This window comes from Pteronotus mesoamericanus, unplaced genomic scaffold (genome assembly GCF_021234165.1).
Source record: "Pteronotus mesoamericanus isolate MK-2021 breed Mesoamerican mustached bat unplaced genomic scaffold, CSHL_Meso_final scaffold_167, whole genome shotgun sequence".
In the NCBI taxonomy this organism is placed as follows: Eukaryota; Metazoa; Chordata; class Mammalia; order Chiroptera; family Mormoopidae; genus Pteronotus; species Pteronotus mesoamericanus.
In genome coordinates, this window is record NW_026555308.1 from 1,286,291 (window position 1) to 1,311,861 (window position 25,571).

At 54.9% G+C, this 25,571-nt stretch overlaps 1 protein-coding gene across 1 annotated transcript; it reads right to left on the reverse strand.

Moving 5' to 3' along the window:
• Nucleotides 1–121: 121 nt before the first annotated feature.
• Nucleotides 122–18,500, reverse strand: CASKIN1 (CASK interacting protein 1). Its single transcript, XM_054589199.1, has 20 exons — nt 18,407–18,500; nt 11,753–11,804; nt 11,548–11,645; nt 11,202–11,347; nt 11,016–11,111; nt 10,755–10,885; nt 10,151–10,259; nt 9,955–10,063; nt 9,773–9,867; nt 9,481–9,598; nt 8,377–8,478; nt 8,199–8,287; nt 8,038–8,122; nt 7,859–7,950; nt 7,023–7,133; nt 6,838–6,939; nt 5,320–5,458; nt 3,218–5,245; nt 2,116–2,548; nt 122–1,772 (listed from the first exon to the last, which is right to left on the reverse strand). The coding sequence occupies exons 1-20, from the start codon at nt 18,498–18,500 to the stop codon at nt 1,676–1,678; spliced, it is 4,326 nt and encodes a 1,441-aa protein (XP_054445174.1). The 3' UTR covers nt 122–1,675.
• Between the last annotated feature and the right edge of the window lie 7,071 nt (nt 18,501–25,571).

Below are 25,571 nucleotides of genomic sequence, written 5' to 3' on the forward strand. Positions count from 1 at the left end.
GTTGTCTCTCCACCCCAGGATGTAGCCCTCACAGTGACTTCCCCTCCCTGCCAGAACAGGCTAGCCCCCCATTTTCCCAACACACACCACCAAAAAGTGAGCCAGGACATTTTCTGCTGTTTATTGACTGCTGACAGTACTTTCCTGCCCAGACCCCCACTTCTCACCTGCTTGGAGCCCCAGCCTGGGCCACCTACTAAGGAGAGGCCAGGTATATCCGCCAGAAGCAACACAGCATGACAACTGGAAGGGGCCTCACATTCCCAGATGCCACCTTTTCCGATCCCCTCCACCCCACCTGTATCACAATCGCTGGTTTTTGGCATTTTTAATTTTTTTTTTAAAGAGATGTCAAAGTTGTGTCCAACACAAGTGGATCAGCAAACACAGTAGAGGAGGCTGGTCAGTACTTTTTGGAGGGGTTGGGGGAGAGGGGAGAAAGGGCGAGAACAACCACACGACACAGCCTTGGACCATGAGCAGAAGCATCTGTAGGAATTCAGGTGGGGGTGGGCTGACTGCCTGCTTGGGGCCTGGAGAGGGAGGGTCAGGCACACCTTCACACGCTCCACACGCAGCCTGGCATGCATGCCCTGCACCCGCCGCTGTCATCTAGCCAACCCACCACTTCACACTGTACAACTCCCCTGAAACCCAGGCAGACGTTCACAGCAGCACCCCACAGAGAGAAGGGAGCCCGCTGCATCATCTCCACGGTGTGAAGGACACAGCCCAGCAGCAAGGCACATCCTTCGAGTTCTTCAGATGCAGAGAAGTTAGGAAAGAGAGCAGAGGGAGGCCCTGGTGGAGCACAGACCCTTCCCCAGACTGAACCCTCCTGTTGTGCTACTGGGCCAGGGGTCTGGCCACTCCTGGATAGAGGCAAGAAAGGACAGACAGTGGCCAGGGACTCTAACAGCTTTTGTCTCAAGCTAGACTCCAGTGTCCTTGCAGTTGGTAAATGGTTTTCTATAGGATCAATAATATTTTTTTTCTTTAAATATATATTCGTTAAAGTTATACCTTTTTTGTTTCTCTGGGGAAATCTGCCTCAGCTCATTCCCAATAAATTAATACTCTTGATAGCTTATATTCTGTGGGTACAATGAGGCAGGGGTGCTGACCCCAGCCCCTTGTGCTGTGCCAGAGCCGCTGGCAGAGGTCCCCAATGGGCAGTTCTGTGCTGGGCATAGGCCTGTGCTCTGCCACAGATTGGGGAGGGGGCTACAGTGGCTTCCTCCCTCTCACTACCTCCCAGGGTGGGCCCAGCCTGGACTCAGGGCAGGGGTGCCTGGGGCCGCCCCTTCTCTACACAGTGGGCAGAGCCTGGTGGTGGGTGGGCAGGTGGCCCAGCAGTTATTGCACAGGGAGCAGCAGACAGGGATGGGCACCCACAGGGCAGCAGCATCTGTCCAGAGCCCTTGGGTCCCTAGGCCAGGCAGTTTTCCAAGCTGGGCATCCTGCCTGAGCCCAGGGGGCAGGAGTTGTGCTTGTGCAGGGGCTGGGTAGCATGACCCGCCCCTGCCTCATGGCCCTGGCGGGCGCCCCCTGCACCCTGCCCCCCTCAGCCCTCTACCCTGCCCACTTGGGCCGCGCCCAGAGGTGCCCATCCTGAGGTAAAGGTCAGTGTGCAGGCGGAGCCCAGACAGCATGGGCGGGCCCAACGTGGGCCGCGTCACTCCAGCATGGCGTCCAGTTGGTCCGCCAGGTCATCAAACATGCTGCCGATGTCATCCAGGATGCTACCCGTGCTCTTCTCCGTGGCCGAGGGGCTGGGGGTGGGCATAGCGTGAGTAGAGTGGAGCAGAGTGGGGCCAGCGAAAAGAGCCCCGCCCCTACTTAGACTACGCTCAGTTCACACCAGTAGAGCATGGGCGGAGCCAGCTGAAGACCACACCCCACCTTCGATTCCAGCCTCAAAATGTAGAAGACTGGAGGTGGCGTGCGAACCCCGCCCACGCCAGACCCCACCCCACCGAGTAAGGTGTGGGTCCAAGGCCACGCCTTGAAAGCATCAGTCACGCCCCACCCTGCACGACTCAGCCCCGTGCACTGACCCGGGCGGGCAGCACGCGGACGCTTTCCATGCCCACACCGACCCCATCCCACACCTACCGTAGGCCCTGTGCGTCCTCCTGCCGGATCTTTTCTTCTACTGCTTGCAGCGCCGCCGCCAGGCACGCGCTGGTCTCCTCCAGCTTCTGCCGGGCACTGTCTCCAGGCGAGGCACCGTCGGACACGGACGCGGCTGGGGGCCCAGTGGCTGCAGCGGCGGCTGCAGCGACAGCGGCGCGCGGCGGCTTGGCGGGCACGTGCAGCGCCGGAGTGCTGGGAGATGGGGGCTTGGCGGGGCTAGCGCTCAGCGAGGGAGGCGTGCTGGCTGGCTTGGCGAGGGCAGAGGGCGGCTGGCGCGCCGGCGAGGGCGTGGGTGACGGGTTGGCGCTGCCTGACTGCAGCCCTGCCGCGGCCTTGGCGGGCTTGGGCGCCGTAGGCGGCGGCGGTGGCTTGGGAGACACGGGCGGCGGCGTACCATGAGCACACTTCACTTCTGCGGGGAGGAGGAAACTCGCACCGCTGCAGGAGGTCACGCTGTGCGCAAGCTGGCCATCCCGGCACAAGCCCTACCGCAGAACCCTGCCTCGCGCCCAGGAGCGGAGATGCGGCCCTCAGAACTGCGGCCAGCTTCCGGCCGCATCCCTTCGCTGCCCCTCCGCCCCCAGCCCGCCTCTCCGTGGGGCGTGCTTCCCCATGCAAACCTGGTCTCTCTACTGCTTCCAAATCCCGCCCGGTCCGCCCCCAACTCTATCCCCCTCCAGGTGTGGCCCTTGGCTCCCTTGATTGCCACTGGGCCTTTGCAACTCTGACCCTTGTGCCTGGAAGCCTCTCCTATCCCTACTGTGCTGGGGTCACTCTCCAGCTGGGTCAGGGTCAGACTCCTCCCTGACCGTTCCAGCATCCTGCGCCTGTCCTCCCTCCACAGGTGCCACTATTAATGGGTTTCTGTAATCCTCCTTCACTGAGCAACCTGCGGACCAGCCACCCCCTCCTCCCAGCTCTGAGCTGGCATAGCTGTCTGATAGGTGGATGGATGAGAGTCTGAGGACACTTTCCCACCCCATTCCACCTGGCTGCCATCAAATCCAAGAGAAAAAACCCCTCAGACTACGGAGGGGGAAGGTGGGGTGGAGGCCCTTCCCCAGCTGGCTCCCTCACCTACCTGGGCTGCCAGGACCTGGCAGCGGCACCTTCTTGGAGGCAGGCGTGGGAGACCCCTGGATCTTGGGCACCGGCTGAGCCAGGACAGGCTTGGGAGAGACAGGTGGCTTGGCTGGCTTCCGGGCATCACTGTCTGGTTGGGGCAGCGGGGGCAAGTGCATCAGGCCAGAGGGCGGTGGCTCGGCAGGTGGGGGTGGCGGGGGCAGCTCCAGGGGTCCAGCCTGCTCAGAGCCCAGTCGGCGGCGTACAGTGCCCGTGCCATTCTGGTACACAGACAGTGATGGGGGCGGCTCTGGACCTGTCTCCCGCTCCTTGGTCTTGGGCCGGCGTTTGACTGTGTCAGACTCAGTCAGAATGAACTTGACATTCTCCTGCTGGCTCTGCTTGGCTCGGATGCGCCTCTTTAGTGTGGCACTGGCCTCCACCCTGGCCAAGGGAGGGCCGTCCCCACTTGCCTCTCCCTTGGCTAGACCTCGAAGCCGCTGCCGGGTAGTGCCATCTTCCACAAAGTGGCCATGATCTGCAGGCGCCACTGGTTCCCCAGGCCCCCGACGGGCAGTGGCCAGTAGTCCTGTGACAGGCCCACTGAGCGTGCGGCGCCGGTTCACCACTTCTCCATCAGGACCAATGGCCTCCTTGTGCTTCACTGAGGCCAACACTGTGGCCACTCGGCCTGGCTCCAGGCTGTCAGGGTGAGGTGTAGGGTGGCCCTCAGGGGGCCTACGGGCTGCCCGGCCCCCACCCCCAATGGATGATAGCTCAAGCATGGCTGCAATGCTCTTCACACTGCCAGCACTGCCTGTGTCCACACTGCCGGCCAGGTCACTGGCCCGCCGGCGCTGTGCCCGGACCCCCAGATGGCCATCCTCAGTCCCAGCCACCTTGGTCTCGGCATCTGGTAGTGACTCATCAGCTAGGTTGGCGCTAGCCATGGCTGAGCTAGAGCGCTTGGGTGGAGGCGGTGGCGGACCCTTCTTTCGGGGCCGAACAGCAAAGGACTGGCTGCGGTTTACATTTTTGTCGGCACCAGCAGGCGCCCGCACTGAGTGGCTGCGGCCCACACGCCGCTGGACTGTGGCATAGGGCCCTGCGGCAGCTGGCACCAGCAGCTCATCCCGCTCTGGCTCACTGTCAGACGCTGCATAGCGATTCAGGCTGTGGGCACGCTTCTTGGGCCTCCCTGGCTCCACATCGGCCTCAGGGGGCAGACACAGCATGGGCACAGGTGCAGGTGCGGGCCCAGGAGCAGCTGGCCCTGCCTCACTCTCCACAGGCTGGGGCAGCACATAGGCAAAGCCACGGTGTGTGGGTGACTGAGGCAGTGAACGGGGCGACATAGGTCGCTCCATTGGTGGCAGCAGCTGTGGGGTGGGCTTCACCTTGGCTGTGGCTGGGGCTGGACCATGAGTCCCCCCCAGGGCCTGAGGGGAACCTGGCCGGGCTTTAGTGGGAGTCTGGGGGGGCGTGAAGGGAGTGGCACCCGGTGGGAGGACCTGCCGTGGCTTGCCAGGCACTGGGGGCACACTGGCCCGCTTGATGCTGTGGCCATGGCGGCTGGGCCGAGCCTCCTTAGGCAGAGGACCAGGGGCTGGTCCCTCATCCAGCAGGTACTCCTGGCTCCTTGACATTGGGCTGCCAGGCCCAGGGAACTCATCACCCAGAAGCTCCTGAGAGCTGCTCATGTGCCGTGCCCGCCCACCCAGGCTGGGCTCCTGACGCACGGAGGCCCTTGGGGTGGGTGGCAGGTGGTTGGAAGGCTTCTCGGCAGTGGCAGGGGCGGCGGCCCCCTCCGCTGGGCCAGTCATAGCAGCCTGCAGCTCACCACTGAGCTCGCTGTCCTGGAAGGTCGTCATCTTCGGAGACTGGCAGTCAGCTGGGGCAGCCTCAGGCGGGGGTGGCGATTCAATGGCCATCACTTCAAGCGACTGTGGCGCCTTCTGGCACAGGGGTCCCCCTTCATACTTGGCATACTCTGCCTTCTGCAGCTCTGCCAGTTTCCTCACTGCCAGCATCAGCTTCTTCTGGTGTCCTGAGTAGGGCATGGGGCAGGTCAGGCCAGGGAGGGTGGCAAGGACCAGAAAGTGGTGGGGGCCAGGGCCTCACCCAGCTTGGTGATTCCAATCTCCTGCAGGTCCTCCCAGGTGATGTCGGTGATAAAGTCGATGTTCTCATAGCCGTTGTCCACCAGCACTTTGTAGTACTGGGCCAGGCCGATCATGGACAGCCACACGGCCAGGTTAGCCTACAGAGCAGGAGACACAGAGGGCAGCCCGAGCTGGCTACCCACAGTCTGCCAGCTACTTGGAGCTGCCAGGGGAGGGGCACCGGGCCAGCCCGGCACAGACAGACAGGACAAACAAACAGGTGTCAACTTCAGATACAGCGCAGCCTCAGCAAGAGCCCAAGGCCAGCTCATGTGCACATGCAAACACACACAGGGCAACCCTATCCTCAGGACATCATTTGGGGGAAGAACGCACTTCCTCACCTGCCCAGGCAACTATGGGGACAGCACTCAGTGGACACATACCACATCATGGACGCAGACACACAGCACCACCAACCAGATACGTGTACATGCACACCCTGGATCCCAGCCATACACGGGCACTGACAACCCTCTGCATCACGCTCATGTCCTCTCACCATTTCCCTTCCCACATCAGACACAGCTGGTCACACGGCCGCATCACACGTGTGCAAATAACCATGATAATCTTCACCCAGTGGTTTCCTGACTGGTATCCACCTGTCCACACTCCCATCAGTCAAGCACCAACACACAGCATACCCGCACAGAGCAAAGGACCATGGGACCTAGATGTGCTCACTGAGAGGACCCCTGAGCTGCTGACTGAGTGGGGCAAGGTGAATGAGCGTGAACCTACCTGTCCCTGACCCACAGCCCTGGGGGCTTTTGGTGGTCATGGCATCTCCCCCATCGATGGATGGGGAATCACAGCTCTGCATGAGGACCAGAGAGGCAGCATTGATGCAACAGGCCCTGGGCCTACCTTTTCCTGGCCCAGAACCTGTCCCACCACATGGGTGCCTGACAGTAATAGCACAGCCTGTGGTCAGTGTGGGTGTCAGCCATCAGCACAGCTGGCACGTATAGTTAAAGGCATGGGTGTGTGCATGCAGTCATCAATGAGCACCTTGAATATATTTAATGTGCATGTGCTGTCTGTGTACATGAAGCACACACACACACATCCTCCCCACACATATGCCTGGGTGTGTGCAAGCACATCCCATCAACGCAGGCGCCTCTGTGCTGTCTGGGTGGGTGTGCAATGGGCAGCGTTGAGGGAGTGCCAGGTATCCCAGTGTGACTGCCTGAATAGGGAGGAGGTCTTTGCAGGAGCATGTAGTGGAGAGGGGTACTCTCCCCTCACCCTGAGGGCCCTCACAGGTTGTTACCCCTGCCCCTGCCTCAGGAAGCCTGGCCCCAGTGCCTGTGATGAACAAAGGTGGTCCAGGTGGGTCACTGCTGGGTGGCTATCCTCTGGTCTCCTCTCCCTGGAGCCCCAGAGGGCAGGCGAGGGCTGTAACCAGGGAGGCAGTTTGTCTGTCTGTTTGCCCATCCTGAGCCCAGCCATAAGGTGCAGGGAGCCTTACAGGTTTGTGCTCAGGCAGCCAGTCAGGGATGCTGAGGCTGCTGATCTCTGCTGTGATCTTCTTCCTATGGCCTGGCTTGGTGACCCCAATGGCCGTGAGGTCCTAGGTAGAGGAGAGGCCTGTTAGCTGGAGGCTGGGGGCCTATTTCTGGGTCATGGCTGATGGCCAGCCTTTGGGCAGCTCACCTCAGGGGTCATGCGGCTGATGGTAGGCAGATCATAGCCAGCGCTGAGGAAGTTGGGGGCATACAGGTGCAGCTGGAACGTGGCGAGCCACTGGCTAACAGCCTCAGCGCTCTGGAAGACACAAGGCACCCGCTGCAGGCCCGCCCACCCACCCACCCACCAGGTGCACACCCCAGCCACCATGGTGCCTCCTTTGTAAGCTCAGTCTGCTGTCCGCTGGTCCATATGCAGCTAGGCCCCAATCAGTCTGGCACCGGTGCTCCCTCCTCACTCTGTGGTCCGGGATGCCGCCATCTTGAGCATTGCGCAGCACTGCAGCCTCATTCCGTGATCTCCACCAGGAGGGTCCAACTGCTCCCTGACCATCCCCCCAACCCTGTTCCTGCACCAGGGACACCCTACAATGTGGCCCCATGTGAAGGACTCTGGGAATGGGGCCTCAGCACAGCCCCTCACTCCCTGGGAGGTGTGCTTTGCCCAGAGGAATGCAGGACTCAGCCAGCAGCTCGCACCTTCCCCAGCATGCAGGTCACACGCACAGGGTCCATCTCACCCATGCACACATTTTGTCTCACACACATGCCCTTTCACAAGCACACACACGCACACGTGCCCGCCTCACAGTCACACCACACACCCATGCACACCCTCGTTCATCTCACACCCATGTCACACTTCTTAGACATATTAGCTCACACAGTAGACAACACCTACACACACAGACTGAGACAGACAGAAGGAGGGGGCTAGCCCGTCAAGAGCCCTCAGTGGTATCGTAGCCAGGCCAGGAAGGCTGCCCTGGGCACCCCTCCCTGCTGCCAGCCCAGGCCCTGTACCTTGCCCTCCGATGCTGGCTCCAGCTTCTTGGGTGGCTGCTCTACATAGACCTGCCCTCCGTGGGCCACTGGAGGCTGGGACCGAGCTGCACCTGGGGATGAAAGGGCATGGGCATGGGCAAGGGCTGCTCAGGGGCCACCTCTCTGCCAGGACAACAGTGTTGCGTCCTTGCTCTTACCTGCGGAGCCCTCCAGAGGCTTCACGGGGCTGTCCCCGGGGCTAGACTCTGAGATGGACTTCTGGGAGAGCACTGTTGCCAGGAGCTGCAACCCAGACAGACTGGCTGGCCAGCGCTGCTCTGGGCACAGGCCACCCTGGCCCTGCCACCACCCCACCTACCTTGACCCCTTCAGAGCCTGCATGCAGGGTGTGGGCCCCACTGCTCCGGCCAACAGCCACACTGCTCAAGCTGCCACTTCTGTCTCCGCCTGCCAGCACAAGGGAATATCAGCTGGTGCTGGCCGTCTAGCCTTGCAGAAGTGCTGTCGCCCCTGCCCTCCAGAGGCTACCCCCCTACCTGCAAAAGGCTTCCTCAGCACCCAGATCTCTTCAGGAGGTGCAGAGGGTCCCGACAAGCTGCCTCCTTGAGGCGGGCTTGGTTCAGCGCCTGCTCTGGAACCTGTGAGCCAAGCATAGTCTCCCTGAGTCCTGGACCAGCTCAGGCCTGGGAGCCTGACACTGAGAAAAGGGTGTCCTCTGGCCTGACCCTGAACCTCAGTAGAGGCCCAACACATACATGCCTCAGGGGTCAGCACTACAGTCTCCTCCCTCCCTGAGAGACCCTTAGAAGACCACTCCCCACCCCAGATATTTGACAGCAGGAGAATGTGGCAGAGAAAGGTCCAAGGCCAGCTATCTTGCCAGTGGCCCTGTGGCTCTGTGGGGCAGTGTGGATGGCCAGAGTGTGCAACCTCCTCTGTACCTGGGGAACAGTGGGGAGGGAAGAGGCAACGCAGGAGCCTGGGGCCACGCCCCCTACCCCAGGGAACTAGATTCCAGTGGGTGGGGTGGCTACATCTCCTAACCAGACCACTTTGCTCTTTCACCCCACCTGTCCATCTCTGTGACCTCACCAGTCCCCTGCCTGAAACCACTCCAGGCCCTGTGGCCATGTCCTGCATCCCTCTCCTTCACTCTGCGCCAGCCATGCTGGCCTCCTTTGGACCTTCACACTCTTTCCTGCCTTAGTTCCTTTGTACATGTGGTCCCCACAGCCTGGATTGCTCTGCCTATAGCCAGTCCCTCCCATTTCTCAGGGTCTTCTCTGACTATCCTATCTAAAGCAGATCTCCATCCACATTTCCTGTCATTGGCTGGAATGTTTTCCTCCATGTTTACTGCACTGTCCTCTCTCCCTTCCCTCCCTGGGAGCAAGCTCCTTGAAAGCAAGAATGATGTCCATCTGAGTCACCATCTGTTCCTAGTGGTTGGTGTGCAATGTCTGTTGAATAAGTGAAGAAATGGGCATGAGGACACTGACAAGGAGACAGCTGGCAGGACACACTTCTGGACAGCACTTTGGACCCTACCCCTAGCAATGGCTAGAGCTCAGTCCTTGCTCTGCCATACAACATACACGCGCGCCTACTTCCTTCTGGCCCAGACCTGGGGTAGGACTTGCCTGCTCGTTTTACGATGGCCTCGCCCAGGGAGGATGGGAAGTAGCCCACCCGGTCATTGCCTGTCCGGTTGTCATGGATACAGCCCTTCCACCGGCCATCTGGATGCTGCTCAAGGACCTGACCAGGTGAGGTAGGGAGAGAACACTCAGGGAGACTTCTGGGTCAAGTGGGTGGGTGGCCTGGGCCTTCTGCCCAGACCCCAGACTTCCCAGTTGCTGAGGGGAAAATGTTGTGGTGTGAGCATCCCAGGTCCCACCCACCCCTGCTGCAGCAGCCCTAGGCCATCCTTACTGTGATGATATCCCCAGCTTTCACGTTGAGGCTGGTCAGGTCATAATTGTTGCAATAATCTTGGGTTGCCCGGACCTGCAGAGCTGCCGAGGCTTCTGGAGATACAGGAGGTAGACTCCCCAGTCCTTTGAACCAGCCTGGCCCAGGCCCTGCTGCAGACCCCCTGCCCCGCCTGGGCCCACCTCGCAGTAGCTGTTTGATCTCCTTGCTGGCCTGAGACGTGGTGAACTGGTGTACAATGTCCAGGGCTGTCTGGCTGTACGTGTTCCTCACGTGAGCATTGATCCCATTCTGTATGTGCCAAAAGGTGAGGTCTGTCAAGAGCCCCCATCCCCCCACCCCCTACTAGACCCAGCTCCCCCTGGACCTCCAACTCACGTCCAGCAGCAGCCGAACCACTTCTGTCTTCCCACAGAGTGCAGCCTCATGCAGGGCCGTGCCAGACTTAGTCTGGCGGTTAATATCAATGCCAGCTTGGAGGAGGAGTCTGGTGGGAAGGCAGGGAGAACAGGCAGGACCTTTGGCAGGAGCCCCCTGCCCCAGCACCCCAAAGCTGGGCCCTGATTTCCAAGTGCCTAAGGACTAACCAGCCCTACCCGCCTCCCTGACAACAGGGTACCTGACAATGAGCACCTGTGGATGTGCCTGCCCTGTGCTAACCATTCATGGTGGTTATCTTGTCTCATCCCAGCACAGGCACTGCTATGATGTCCATGGGGAAACTGAGGCTCAGAGAAGTTAAGTGGGTCCACGAAGTCACCCAGCAAGAGGCAGGACTGCAATGGAGCCCAGGCTATGTGGCTGCGGATGCCCACTCCCTAGCCTCCTCCAGCACATCCTTCAAGGGGGCAGCTGGAAGTGTCCTGGGCATCCAGAGGCCTGACCACATGCCCACAGCTCCCAGACTGCTCCTGTCTTATCACCAAGCCAGGAGCAGCACCCTTGAGCTGGAAATCCCCACCCCACCTGCACATGACGATACCTGATGATGTCGATGTGACCATTCTTGGCTGCCAGGTGCAAGGGGCTGGTGCCATTGGGGTCAGTGGTGTCCCCTGGCCGGGGCTCCAGCAAGGCTGTGCACATGTTGCTGCTCAGGAGCAGCTGGACCACCTTGAAGAAGGGATCAGAGTGGGGGGCGGCCCAGAAATGGGCCGGGGGTCATGGGTCTGTCCCCCACTCCAGGCTCAGGGGAGGACAGGAAGACAGACTTGGAGTGCCTCTCAGCTTCTGGGAGACTTACCCCAACGCGGCCGAACTCACAGGCCAAGTCCAGGGGTGTCTTCCCCGAGTTGTCTACCATGCACGGGTTGGACTGGTGCTGCAGCAGCATCTCAGACTGCAGGGCCCACGGAGCACAATCAACCCCAGGGTGTCCGTCAGGCCCATGCCTCCCCAGGCACCCTGCAATCCCTGAGGTGGTTCTCACCACATCATAGTGACCGTGCTGGGCTGCTAGATGGAGGGGGATGTGGCCCTCATCCGATGGGACGTTCACTGCTGAGCCTGCCTTTAGCACCAGCTTCATGGGCTCCTTCCGGCCCTGCCAGGCTGCGTAGTGCAGTGGCCGCATGCCTGGGGGCAGGCAGGGGCCATTGGGAGCTGGCCTCTGATCCTGAGCCCACCCCGACCTCTCAAACGCAGATCCCATGAGGACCTTCCTAGACCCAGCCTGAGACCCTGGTGGTGACCTCAGTCGAGGGACCATCCAGTCCTCAAGGGACCCCTCACCTCAACCCCAGCCCTCTGGCTCTAAGATTCCTGACAGGCCTTGCCTTTGTTGTCCTTGATGTCCACAGCAGCCTGAGCCTCCAGCAGCAAGGTAATCAATTCTGTGTTGCCATTCAGGGCCGCGTGGTGCAGGGCAGAGAAGCTGGGGCAGGTGACAAACACATATGGGCAAGTACTTGGGCTCCTGGCCTTCCCCAGGAGCCCCCCAGCCCTCATCCCAGACTGGTATCCCCCTGGCTGAGAACTCACCCATCCGGGTCCTGAAAATTGACATTGATCTTCTTGGTGGAACCCAGGAGCTCTGGGAATGGGAAGGAGACACAGTGAGGCGGGGGCTCTGTCCAGCCCCTCCTGTAGCCTGCCTGGGTCCTAGCCCCCTCCAGCAGCTTAAGAGCAGGCAGAAGGTACTAGCTGGCTCCCTGGCAGGCTCTGAGCCAAAGCTATCCAAGTGTTTAGTCTAGAATCATTCATTCATTCATTCATTCATTCATTCAACTCTGTTCCCAGCACTCAGCACCAGGTGCCAGCTTTAGGACCTTAGTTTCCCACTAAACTCAGATGTTGGGAGGTCCACAGGGCCAAAGTTTCTGGGCCTGTCCCTGCCTGGGAACAGAAGCCAGGGTTATACATCCACATATGTGCACATGTATCCTCTGCTGATAGTAGGAGGGAGAGAGCCAGCCCAATCTGTCTCTCAGAAGGACCCAGATGGGCCGGGGGTGGCCCGGGAAGGCTTGGACACCAAGAAATGAGGGTATCTCTGAGGGAAAATCTGCATTTCCAGGCTATAGCCTTCCCCTACTCCCAGCCCTGGGCCTGGCCACTACAGATGAGCCCCACTCAGCAGGGCATGAAAGGGAGGCAGGCAACTGGTCCAGTGGCTCTGACTGACCCCATGAGAATGGCCACCTCACCTACAGGGGCAGGCTCAGGCCCCAGGAGTAACAGCCTGGGGGGCCCAAGTGCTCCCTTCAGAGCTCTAGTCTCCTCCTGGGGCCTCCCAGGTCCTCGCCCCCAGAAGCTGCCTGACAGAGGAGGGGGGCCCACTGACATCCTCCCCATGGGCTCAGGTCCAGCCAGGCTCACGCCAAACCCCTGCCTGTCTAGGCCATGGTTACATAACCCATTTGTGGGTCAGTTGTTTCGTGAGGGAGGGAGGGGCTGGCAGGACAGAAGCCCCTTTGTCAGGCCAAGGACAGAGATGGGGGCAGGGGGGCCCAAAAGCGAGGAACTGGAGGAACTGAAGGAGTTGAGTCACAGAGGGGCTGCTGTAGGGCAGCTCAGTGCAGGGTGTGAGTCTCCCAATGGCCCACAAAGCCTGCAAAGTCAGACAGGCCTGAATTCAAATGCTCCCTTTGCCCCTTACTACCCCTATGGCCTTGGCCCTGAGCTTGAAGGGGACTAAGAGGGCTGGCTTCACAGGCCTAAGGACGTTTCCAGACATAAAGCATGAAGGGTCTGGCAAGGAGTCGACTCAGTAAGTAGTGATGACTAATATTAGCTCTACGGGAACCCCACCCACACCCTCCGGCAACAGGGGGCTTCTCCTGTGCAGAGCAGAGGCTCCAGAAAGAAAGGCACTGCTACTCCCTGTCCCTCCCTCTCTGCTCGGACACTTTGCTGGCACTGAAGTCCATTTACAATGGCAGCAATGCCACCCTTCCCTCAGTGGTCCAGGTCAAGACCTTGAAAGCAGCCCTGGGTCCCTTCCCGATACCTTAAATCTTCTCCATTGATAAATTCCACTGGCTCTACTTTTATGACACTCTGAAAGCACACTCAGGATTTTACCACTTCTCGCCACTGCCATTGTCACCACCCTGGGCCAGGTTAGCATCTCTGGAAGGACCACTGCTCTCACCTCCCCACTGGTGTCCTCACTTCCTCCTTGCCCTGTTCAGTCTATCCTCCACACCACCTGAGGTCGGGGAATCCTATTAGAACATGAGTCCAGTCCCTTCGCTCCTCTCCAGAAGATTCTCCAAAAGCACCTGTCACACTGAACAATGGCTCTGCATGATGCAGTCCTTGACCTCCTCAGCACCCCCATTTCAGCCATATGATGGTGCTCTGACATACTGGCTACCTTGCTACAGGGACTTAGCACACATTATATTGAGTTGACAAAAAAAGTTTTAGTTTTTTTCTGTACGATGCCTCTAGTAGCACTTAGCTGTCTTTAACTTCATTCGAAACAATTATGTTAGATTGTATTGTGACAGCTGTCATATCAGTGTGCATTTAAAAAAACAACTTACCAGCTCTGGCTGGTGTGGCTCAGTGGACTGGGTGCAGGCCTGCAAACTGAAAGGTCTGTGGTTCAATTCCTGGTTAGGGCACATGCTTGGGTTGCATGCCATGTCCCCAGTTGGGGGTGTGCGAGAAGCAGCCAACTGATGTTTCTCTCCCTCTCTTTCTCTCTCCCTTCTCCTCACTCTAAAAATAAATCTTTTTTAAAACATCAAAATTGGTGAATTTTTGCTCAGCCATTTTAATCTTGAAGATGGAAGAAAATCAGCAACATTTTTGGTGTATTATGCTTTATTATTTCAAGACAGGTAAAAATGCAACTGAAACATAAAAAAAGGTTTGTGTAGTATATGGAGAAGGTGCTGTGACTGATCAAACATGTGAAAAGTGGTCTGCGAAGTTTCTTGGTACTACTGACATCCTGGCCAAATAATTCTTTGCTGTGGGGCTGCCTTACGCATTGGAAGATGTTTACCAGCACCCCAGCCTCTGACCACTAGGTGCCAACAGCGGGAGATAGCTGACATCCTCAAAATATCCAGATCAATCAAGTTATTGGTGAAAATGAAAAATGTGTCTTATTTTACAGAAAAAACTAAATGGACTTCTTGGCCAACCCAATATATATGTGTGGACTTTTCTTCCCCCAGTTATTCCTGTGATTCTTTCCCTCATTTCCTTCAGGTCTGTATTCAAATGTCACCAGCTTGGTGAAGCCTCCCTGGTCTCCCCATCTAAAATGATAAACCCTGCCTGACTGGTGTGGCTCAGTTGGTTGGGCATCATTCTGCAAAATGAGGGGTCACCTGTTCGATTCCAGGTCGGGGCTCTTGCCTGGGTTGGGGGCCCAGTCAAGGGCGTGTGCAAGAGGCAACCTATCAATTTTCTCTCTCACATGGCTGTTTCTCTCCCTCTCTTTCCCCCTCCCATCCCCTCTCAAAGTAAATAAATAAATCTTAAAAATAAAATGGTAACCCCCTCCCGCCCCATGTCTGTTGTATTTTTCTCTTTAGCCTCCGTCACCACCATTGATCTTGTTTATTGCCCATCTCCATCACTAAACTGCTAGCTCCAAGAGGACATGCGTTTTTATTTATTTTGCTCACTGCTGTACTCTTGCAGGCTGAAACAGTGCCAGGTACATACAAGGTGCTCAGTAAATTAGAGACTGAAGTCATAGCCTAGTCCCACACACTCTGTCCACCTGCCAGGGCCCGTTTTAAGCATGTGACCTGTGCAGTCACTCAGAAGGGCCCCCCATCTAGTTGGATGCTCTGCTGTCACCATCTTAAATTCTTAACTTTTGGACAAGACACCCGTGTTTTCATGTTGCACTGGGCCCTGAGAATTGTGCAGCCTGGCCTGCCACAGTCTCTTACTAAATTGAAGACAAGGCTGTCCTGTAGCACCCCCACCCCAATCCTGCCTAGGGCCACATTCAGGACATTCTCAAACACCCCCACCCACGCACACACACACAACACTCTGCCCAAGTCTAATGTTTGCTGCCTGTCACTTTTCTTAGTTCCAGTTCTTAGTATCCAGTTCTCAACTTCTCTCGCAAGACTTCCCAGTCTAGACTCTTTTCCTCCTTCTCACAGTCAACTACTCCCAGGCAGCTGCTGAGCTCAGTGCTCCAAGTGGAACAAATAGCCAGGCCCACCTGCTCACCTGGCCTTACCTGAAATTTCAAAGGGGCTGGAGTGACACAGACACCAGTGGAGGAGGAGTCTCCATTCCAAAAGGGACAACTTATCCCATGAGGAGGGGTATCACGCTAAGGTCATCTTACCCTCTCCCTGCCACTGGTCTCCTCAAAGAGGAAAATAGCTGGAATTTGATGGAGGAGAGCTTGAGGTCTTGGAGCACTTCCCCAATTCCTGTGGCAGACACTAGCCACCAAGGAATGAAGTCTGCATGGGACTGGGGGGCTGAACCAGGCGGAGACAGGGGCTCTGAATGAAGCTGGAGCAGAGCACAGCTGGAGGGGCCCCGGTAGGTGGGGGAGAAGGGACGAGTGGGAACCAAGCTGAAGGTCTTAGCAGCCCCCTTTCCCTTTCCACAAGGGCACTAAGTCCTATGCACGCTACATCAGTGAGGGCGCATAAACTTTGCCCCCCAACCAATCATCACTACTTGGGCTCTCCGATCTCTGGTCACCTCAGCCTCTCTAAACTGCTCTCCTGAGGCCATCTCTACCTTTGAAGTCAGCTCCAAACTCCAGGCTGCAGAGGCCCCAGCCCCTCTCCCAGCCCGCCCTCATGGTCTCCCTCAACCCCTCTGCCCAGACAGAGGCTCCTCCAACCTCAGAAGCCATTTATAGGCCACCCCCACAGAGTTACTTCTTCCTCTACAGGGATATGGTTCTGGTCTTCTCTAGTCCCATCTCAGAGTGGCTGAGCCCTATGGCCTCCGGGGGACAAGACACCCTCCCAGCTCCTCCAGGGAAGCAGGGCCAATGCAGTCTCTTCCCAGTTCCCCCCAGGAAGGTATCTCTGGGCCAGATGCTGGAGAGAGAGCCTAGGTAAGAGAGTGCACGAGTAATGGCCTGTAGTCTTCAGGAAATTCCGAAAGAGGAGGCTGGACCAGAAGGAAGGGCAGGGTTCCCCACCCCTGCTGGCAGAAGGCCAGCCCTCACCCAGCATTCTCCCTTCTTCCCTTCAAGGAAACTGCTAAGGGTGTTAGTGCTGGTGTGTGTAAAGAGAGGCTCCCTTCAAGGTGGGAGGGTGGACTGATGGAGCCTGGTGCCACACTGGAGCTCTGGGGCCAAGGGGAGGTGCCAGCACAAGGAGATATGGGAACAAGGATTATGGGATACCTCTGAAGTCTAGGGGGCCCATGGGAGCACTGCTGGGTGCCCCCACCCCATGGCCCAAACTCCAGCTGTACTATGCTGAATCAAAATACATCTTACTCCAAAGCAGGCCAGCGTTGCCATGACGACTGAGCTAATTCATGGAGGGATTTCTCTGTCTGACTTATTAAGCCCGCTCCCATGAGTCAGAGCTCAGACACCAGTCTAGGAAGGGGTGTATGCAGAGATCCAGGTGAGACCCAGCTAAAGGTAAAAGTCCCCACAACTTCCCAGGGTAGCCAGAGTTAGAAGGGAGGAGGAACCCCCAAATCTGATGCTCCCTCTTCCCAGGCCTGCATGCTCTGGGTTGAGGGAATGGTCCTAGTTAGTGCTTACTGAGCACTTAGTAAGAGCCTGGGTTTCATGTGCACTCTTGCTGTTTTTGCAACAATGCTGGGATACAGAGGACCACAAATATCCCCATCCTACAGATGAGGAGACTGAGGCCTGGGGAGCTGGGCTTTTTTTATGCCCAAGATGGCATGGCCACTAGGTGGAAGTCTTGACCTTGCCTCCCACTTCTCAATGCCTTCACTTGCTTTTGAGGTTCAGCTGAGGCTGCATCTGCCTGGAAGACCTCAGACCCTGAAGCCAGCCTCAACTGGGTGTGGAAGGCAAGGCCAGCCTCTGTATGTGTGCCTGCAAGGTACAGATGTGTAGCTCTCTAGTTAGCACAGAGCAGAAAGGACCTGGCAAGGAGGTAATGAAGCAGGAGGGTCCCTCTGAGGCTCAAGGATGCACCTTCCACCTTCCCTGAGGCAGCCTTAGTCCTCAGCATCTTTCAAGGAGACGGGAGTGGGGGGCCTCCCTGGCTTACATACAGTCCCAGGAGGTGGGGTAGGGGAGTGGGGTGCCCAGACTCCACGTGCCATCCTGCAGAACCCTACCCACACCCCTACAGGTACCCTGACACACTGACACAGTCATATGTGCGCAGCCGCACATGTGGCTGGTCCACACGCCCATCCATCCGTCTCCAAAAGCCCTGGGGGAGTCTCCCGTTTGAGCTGGGATGAGTGCTGGGATCAGGGCTCCAAGCTCCCAACCCTTCCCTGGGGCCCTAACAGCACTAGCTCAGGATGGCTGGTGGGATGCCCCTCCCTCTCCCACAGCTCCCTTTCCCATTAGGGAAGCCAGAAAGGAACAAGGTCTGTTTCAGGGTCTGCACCTGCTTGGAGCTCAGCCTGGCCCGGGCTGGGCGACCTTGGACCACTGCTCCCCTATCAGTAAATGGCCCACAGCCAGCCATGCCTGGGCAGCCACACCCCCAGCATGGTCCTGCTCCCCCCTCTTTCCTGCAAACGTGTTATTAAACATGGAGCGGGAAGGGGGTCTGACAGGGACCATCAGTCCCTTTGATGTCCCAAACCGCAAGGGGCCCCTCCCTCTCTCCAAGGGAGGGCATCGCCTTGCCCTTTAAAGGCCCAGCAGAGACCTCCAGTTATCAGCCCGCAGCCCGGGGAGGGAGGAGGACCGAGGCTAGGAGGGAGGGATGCGAACGCCTGCGAGAGGTTGGTGCCGTCAGGTGCCCGCTTGGGGTCTCGGGGTGACAGCCCAGCGCTTGGTGCCGCCCCTCCTTCAGGACTGGCGATGAGGGTTCGCACCGAGGCTCTGGGCGCTGTTGGCCCGGCCCCGGCCCCGCCCCGCCCCCAGGGACCTACAGCATCCCCCCCCCCCCCGCGCTCCACCGCTCCCCGCCCTTCGCTGGGAGGGTTTAGGGGCTCGACGCTGGAGGTGGCCCCCGAGCGTGCCGCGGCTCCCGCCACCCCCCACCCCCACCCCGCGCCCCCTACACTCACTGGCTTTCCCCGGCCGCGGCCTCTGCAGCAGCCTCTGCGCGGTCCCGACGTCCTCCGCCTTCACCGCCTGCACCAGCTCCTGCTCCTTCCCCATGGCACGGCCGGGGCCGCAACGACGCGGCAGCGCTCCGTGCTCTCGGCGCGGCTCAGAGGCGGCGGCGGCGGCGGCTGCCCCGCGGCGCCGGCCGCATCCTCTTCCCTCCCCCGCCGCCCGCGCCCCTCGCCGTCCTCCGGCTCCCGCTCGGGCTCCCGGCGCGGATGGGGCGGGGAGCGCGTCACGGGTGGGGGGCGGCCCGGGGGCGGGGGCCGGCGGCGGGCGCGAGGCGGGGGCGAGGCACCTGGCACCGCCTCCTGGACGCCTGGGTCCCCCTCTTGCGGCCGCTGACCTCCGTGCGCCCGCGCCAGCCGCGCGCCCGGCTCCTTGGCTCCGCCCCTACCTCAGGCCGCCTAGTCCTGAGACGCCCCCTCCCCACGTGCAGGCCGCGGGAGTCAGGCCCTGCTTTTGCGGACAGCCCGTCACCCCCGCAGCGCAGCAGTCTAGGGAGAGCAGCGACCAGGGGGATGGACCCTAAGTCCTGACAGGGCGGCGGTGCCTCGAGGCTGAGCCTGAGGGAGGCTTCCAGAGGCTGCGGGACCCAAGCGGGGGAGTAACTCGGCGGCAGTGGGCGGGTGGGGACCCGGGCAAGGAGAGAACCCGGGCACTAGCGGGGGCACGGGAGCCGGCGCGCCAGAGGCTGTCAGACATTTCTGGCCCATGGTTCCCGTGGGAGGTGTCGAGGGACTGTGAAGAGGAATCTCCCAATAATGAATTCAGTGTCAGGGAACCCGCACCCCCCACCCCCACCCCAACTGCACCTTCTCTTGAATCCTCTGGCTCTCTCCATAAACAACACAGGGCAACATTCACAATGTGAACCCCACCCCCAGTGCAGCACCCTCAACTGGGGTCCAGCCCCCACCTACCACCAAAGGGTCCTCAGTCCCTTTATCCCCAGCCCAAATGGGGTCACAAGCCTGCCCTGCACCAATCTGAGCCCCCACCAAAGCCTGTTTACCCCTCCAGCCTCCAGCCACAGACAGGGCAGTCCTGCTTGACCGATGCTAAACAGGCCTGACACACCCAACACACATACACACACTTTACCATTCTGACCTCTTGGACCTCAGGCCCTCACCTTATAAAGCCTGCAGCATTCCAGAGACATCAGTCTTGGAGTGTGTTTCCTAGCTCAGGCTGTTTCCTCATTTGTAGGGAAGAGACGATCATCACCCTAATGGGATAAGGCTGTTAGGTGAGTTTGCACACATGATATAGTCTGATGCACCTCCTCTTTACATCCCAGACCATTAAACACCTCTAGAAGGAAGGTTACCAGAGGGTAAGGGAGGGGAAATAGCAGGCACTGAATTCCCCTGATCTTGGCAGCTGGTCATTTCCCCACTACCACCATGGGGTCTCCCATGAAGCTAAGGGAGCAAGCCTGGGTCTGGGCTGCCAGAATACAAGAACCCTTTCACCCATCCTTTATGGTCACCAGTTCCTGGGCACCTGCTGAGTCTGGAAGTGTGCTAGTCACTTCATAGATGAGCTTGAACTTAATGTGCCCATTTTACAGATGAAGAAACTGAAGCTCAGAGAAGGCAAGTAACTCACCTGACATCCAAGGGTCTCCAGGTCATGAGTCTGCTTAGAACTCACATTAGCCTCTGCACTTGTTCCTGTTCTGCCTCCTACTGGATTTGTTTTTTCAGCCACTCTATCTTTCTGAGTCTTAGTTTCCCCTCTGTAAAATGTGGTAAGAATGATATTCCTTTTAGGTTATTTGAGGAGATATATATATATATATATATATATATATATATATATATATATATATATAATTATTTATTTATTTAGACAGAGTGGGGGAGGAGAAAGAGGGGGAGAGAAACATCAATTAGTTGCCTCTTGCACACCCCCAACCGGGGACCTGGCCCACAACCCAGACATGGGAATCAAACCAGTGACCTTTTGGTTTGCAGGCTGGTGCTCAATGAACTGAGCCACACCAGCTGGGGCTGAGGATATATTTTGATGCAATCAATAAAGCACTTTGCAGTAGAACTTAGTAAGTGCTCAAGAAATGGCTGGTGTGAATATTGTGATATTCTTGGGTCTTTCTACCTGGGCTATCCGAGAAGCAACTGTATTTTATTCATCTTTGTATCTGAAGACTCTAGCAGTGTGACCGCAGGAAACACTACAAAAAAGGGGGGGAAAAGATAACAATCGTTCTTCCCATTATTTCTATGTGTTGGCTGGCTAAGATAAACCACTCTGGCCTGAGCCTAACATTTGCAGGACCTGGGGCCAAAGTACAAATAGAGGCCTACACACTGAATGTCTAAATACTTAAATGTTTTAAATCATGCTAATAACCTATTAAATAAAATATGTTCTATTATCCTAGCTTGACAAATATACCTTCATTATGACCTGAAAGGCCGAGTTCCAATTTAGAATTCTCAGATTCCTCTGGGTAATGAGCCGGCCCCTGCCTGCAGCTGCTGCACTTTTGTTCTTTGCCTAGCTCCAGCTCCAACTCTACCCCTTAGCTTCCTCACACCTAGGGGTGGGCACTTTGCTGTATGGTCTACTTTCAGGACAGACCTGGGAAAAGATCTATACAGATTCTCCTAGATTCACCCTGCTTGGTGAAGCTAACCCCCTAGGAAGGGTCAGGAAGTCCTAGATCTGCTGCTGGCCAGCCCAGCGACCTCGGACAAGCTCCAGACACTCAGCTGCCTCATCTGTAAAATGGGCCAGCAGTTCTGCCTGCACGCCAGGGCTGACGGGTGGATCCATATGAATACAGAGATGTATGTCTTCCTAGGGTTCCCCAAGCCTGGGGATGGGGACTGCAGGGCGGGCTGGCTGATCCAGCAGAGGGATTACAATTCAGACGTGTGGGATTTGGGCAGCCTTCCAGGAAGTCAGGCCTCAGACCTCATCCCTGGGAGGAGGGGCTACTGAGCCAGCAGAATTGCTGAGGCTTGGCCTGGAGTAGAGCTGGCGGCAAGTTCACTGCAGCCTTGGCTGGCCCCCTTCCCAGCTGCACAGCAGCCTCCACTTGCAGGTCCAGTCTCTGCTCCGGCCCACCAGCTGTGTGACTGCTCAGGCGTTCCCCAATGCCTTGCTCTTTATGTATAAAATGGGGATAATGGATTGTACCCTCCCCATGACCAGTTGGGAGCATACAGCATATGTTAGCTGCCATGCTTTCTATCATTTTCCTAGATGCCACCTTTGTAAAGCACTCAGCTGGTGCTTGGTACATAAGAGGGGATCCACCCCATGTGTCCTGTCCCACCTTCCTGCCCAGCAGGGATGCTGAAGCTGCTCAGGCGGGGAGAGGAGAATGGCCTTGCCTGTCAGTTACTGTAGGCATAGGACATACAGAGCTGCCACACTCCACCCAGAGCCTTCACAGAAAAGGCAAATAGCTCAGGGTCTGTCTCTTGGCCCCATGGTGGAACCCCACAGACAACTCTCCAAGTCGTCCTATCTTCTCTCAGCCCCACTCCTCTCTCCTGTTCTCAGCTTCCTTGGCCAGTTTCCTCTGGACATCCTTCAGGTGCTAGGGTTCACAGGATTCTTCCTCTTTCAGTCTTTGGAGGCTGCATATTCATCTGCCACTCCCAGAGCTGCCTCTAAGCCTTGTGTAGCTGCCCTGGAGGAGGAGTATATATAGCTCCTGTACTTATGGAGGAAGATGAGGAGGATATATGAGATATGGGGGCTGCCCAGAGAAGAGTCACCTCAGCCAGAGCTGAACCCAGCAGGATGGGTTCTATCATGTTTCAGCACATGGCTCTACATCTCTGAGCCTCATTATTCTTGTCTTCAAAATGGAGGTGGTTTCTCCTTGGCAGAGCCATTGTGAAGACTTGGTGCCTAATGTAAGAAAAATGCTCAGCACAATTTGGTGGTTTCTCAGAAAGTTAAACGGATCCTGGCCAGGTAGCTCCATTGGTTAGAGCGTTGCCCCAATATGCCAAGGTGGTGGTTTGATCCCTGGTCAGGGCACATATAAGAATCAACCAAAGAATACATAAGTGGAACAAAAAAATTGATGTTTCTCTTTCTACCCCCCTTTCACCTCTCCCCCTCCCTCTCTCTTTCTCTCAAATCAATCAATTACATTTTTAAAAGAGTTAAACAGACTTACCATGTGACCCAGCAATTCCACTCCTAGATATACAGAAAAATGAAAACATGTACTCAAAAAGATACTTGCATAGGAATTTTCATAGCAGGATCATTCAAAATAGCAAAAAAGCAGAAACAATTCAAGTGTCTATCAACTAATGAATGAATATACAAAATGTGGTTTACATAATGGAAAATTATTTGGTCAAAAAAAGGAATTAAATACTAATACTTGTTATAACTGTATGAACCTTGTGAACATGAAAGAAGGCAGACACAAAAACCCATATATTATATAATTCCATTTATAAGAAATATTCATACAGGCCAATATTGTTGATGAACACAGATGCAAAAATTCTCAACAAAATATTAGCAATTTGATTCAACAACACATTAAAAGGATTATACACCATGACATAACATAGTGGGATTCATCCCAGGGATGCAAGGATGGTTCAACATCTGTAAATCAATGTGATATATCACATTAACAAAATAGAGGATAAAAACCATATGATCATCTCCATAGATACCGAAAAAGCACTTGAAAAAATTAAGCATCCCTTTATGATAAAAACTCAACAAAGTGGGTATAGAAAAAACATATCTCAACATAATAAAGGCTATATATGATAAACCCACAGCTAATATCATACTCAATGATAAAAAACTGAAAGATTTTCCTGTAAGATCAGGAAGAAGACAAGGATGTCTACTATCACCACTTCTATTCAGCGTCATATTGGAAGTCACAGCTTACAGCAAATAAGAAAAAGAAATAAAAGGTATACAAAATAGAAAGGAAGAAATAAAACTCTCATTATTTGTAGATAACATGACGTGATATTTAGAAAATCCTAAAGACTCCATGAAAAATCTATTAGAATAAATGAATTCAGTAAAGTTGTAGGATACAGAATCAATATATACAAATCCACTGCATTTCTATATACCAATGACAGTTCAAAAAAGAAAACAATCCCATTTACAACTGCATCAAAAAGTATAAAATACCTAGAAATAAATTTAGATTTTATTTATTTATTTTTTTTTGGGGGGGGAGGGAAGGAGAAAGAGAGGGAGAGAAATATCAATGTGTGGTTGCCTCTGGCACACCCCCTACTATGGACCTGGCCCACAACCCAGGCATATGCCCTACACTGAGAATCAAACCGGCAACCCTTTGGGTCACAGGCCAGCACTCAGTCCACTGAGCCATACCAGCCAGGGCTCCTAGGAATAAATTTAAGCAAAAAGGTGAAAGAGCTTGTACTCTGAAAACTAGTAAGACATTCAAAAAAGAAATTGAAGATGATACAAATAAATGGAAGGCTGCACCTTGCTCATGGATTGGAAGGATTAATATTGTTAAAATATCCTTACTACCTAAAGCAATATACAGATGATACAGATGCAATGCAACCCCTATTAAAATATCAATGGAATTCTTCTCAGAATTAGAACTAATTCTAAAGTTTACATGGAACCACAAATGACCCAGAGTAGCCAAAGAAATTTGGGGGGAAAAAACCAAAGTGGAAGGTACCACACTCCCTGATGTCAAATTATACTAAAAAGCTACAACAATCAAAACAGTGTGGTACTGGCATGCAAACAGATAGATATATCAATGGAATAGACTAGAGTGCCCCCAAATAAATCATCTCTTCTATGGTCAATTAATCTATAAAAAGGAAGGCAAAAGTATACAATGGAGTAAAGACAATCTCTTCAATAAGTAGTGTTGAGAAAACTGGACAGATGCATGCAAAAAATGAAAACTAGACCATATCATATCATATATATCATACATAAAATAAACTGAAACTGGATTAAAGACTTAAATGTAAGACCTGAAACCAAAATCTTTTTAAAGTAAACATAGGCAGCAATCTCTTGTACATAACTCTTAGCAGTATCTTTTTGGATATGTCTCCTCAAACAAGGGGAAAAAGGAAAAAAATAAACAAATGGGAACACCACACTAAAGAGTTTTTGCACAGTGAAGGAAACCATCAACAAAATGAAAAGACAACTCACTGAATGGGAGAAGATATCACAAATGATACAGTTGAAAAAAGGTTAATATCCTAACTATATAAGGAACACATACAACTTAACACCAAAAAAAAAAAAAAAATCCACTTTAAAAATGGGCAGAGGTGGGTGAAAAAGGTAAAAGGATTAAGAAGTACCAATAGTAGTTACAAAAAAGTCACAGGGGTGTGAAAGTACAGAATAGGGAATATAGTCAATAATATTGTAATAACTATGTATGGTACCATGTGGGTACTTGAAATTTCAGGGGGGAACCGCTTTGTAAATTATGTGATTGTCTAGCCACTATGTTGACACCTGAAACTAATACAAAGTGATATTGAATGTTAACTATAATCAAAAAGTAAAAATCTTAGCCCTGGCTGGTGTGGCTCAGTGGATTGACCACCGTCCTGAGAACTGAAAGGTCACTGATTTGATTCCCGGTCAGGGCACAAGCCTGGGTTGCTGGCCAGGCCCCCAGTCGGGGGCATACAAGAGGCAACCAATTGATGTTTCTCTCCCTCTTTTTCTCCTTCCCTTCCCCTCTTTCTGAAAATAAATAAAATCTTTAAGAATAAGTAAATACCCTGGCTGGTGTGGCACAATGGATTGAGCACCGGCATGTGAACCTAAGTCACTGGTTCAATTGCTGGTTATGGCACATGCCTGGGTTCTCCCTCTCTTCCCCTCTCTCTTAAAATAAATAAATAAAATATTTTTAAATAAATAAATAAGTAAGTAAGTAAATTTTAACAATGGGAAGATGACCTTGAATAAACATTTCTCCCAACAGGACAGACAGATGACCAACAGACATATAAAAAGATGCTCAACATCGCTAATGATTTGGGAAATTAAAATCAAAACCACAATGAGATATAAGCTCACACCAGTCAGAATGGTTATCATCAATAAATCAATAAATAACAAATG

Coding starts and splice junctions, on each gene's coding strand:
- CASKIN1 (XM_054589199.1), bottom strand. CDS start 18,500: ATGGGGAAGGAGCAGGAGCTGGTGCAGGCGGTGAAGGCGGAGGACGTC. Junction 10,064..10,150: donor TGGTTCGGCTGCTGCTGGAC/GTGAGTTGGAGG, acceptor TGGCACATACAG/AATGGGATCAATGCTCACGT. Junction 8,479..9,480: donor GGCCATCGTAAAACGAGCAG/GCAAGTCCTACC, acceptor CTTGGCTCACAG/GTTCCAGAGCAGGCGCTGAA.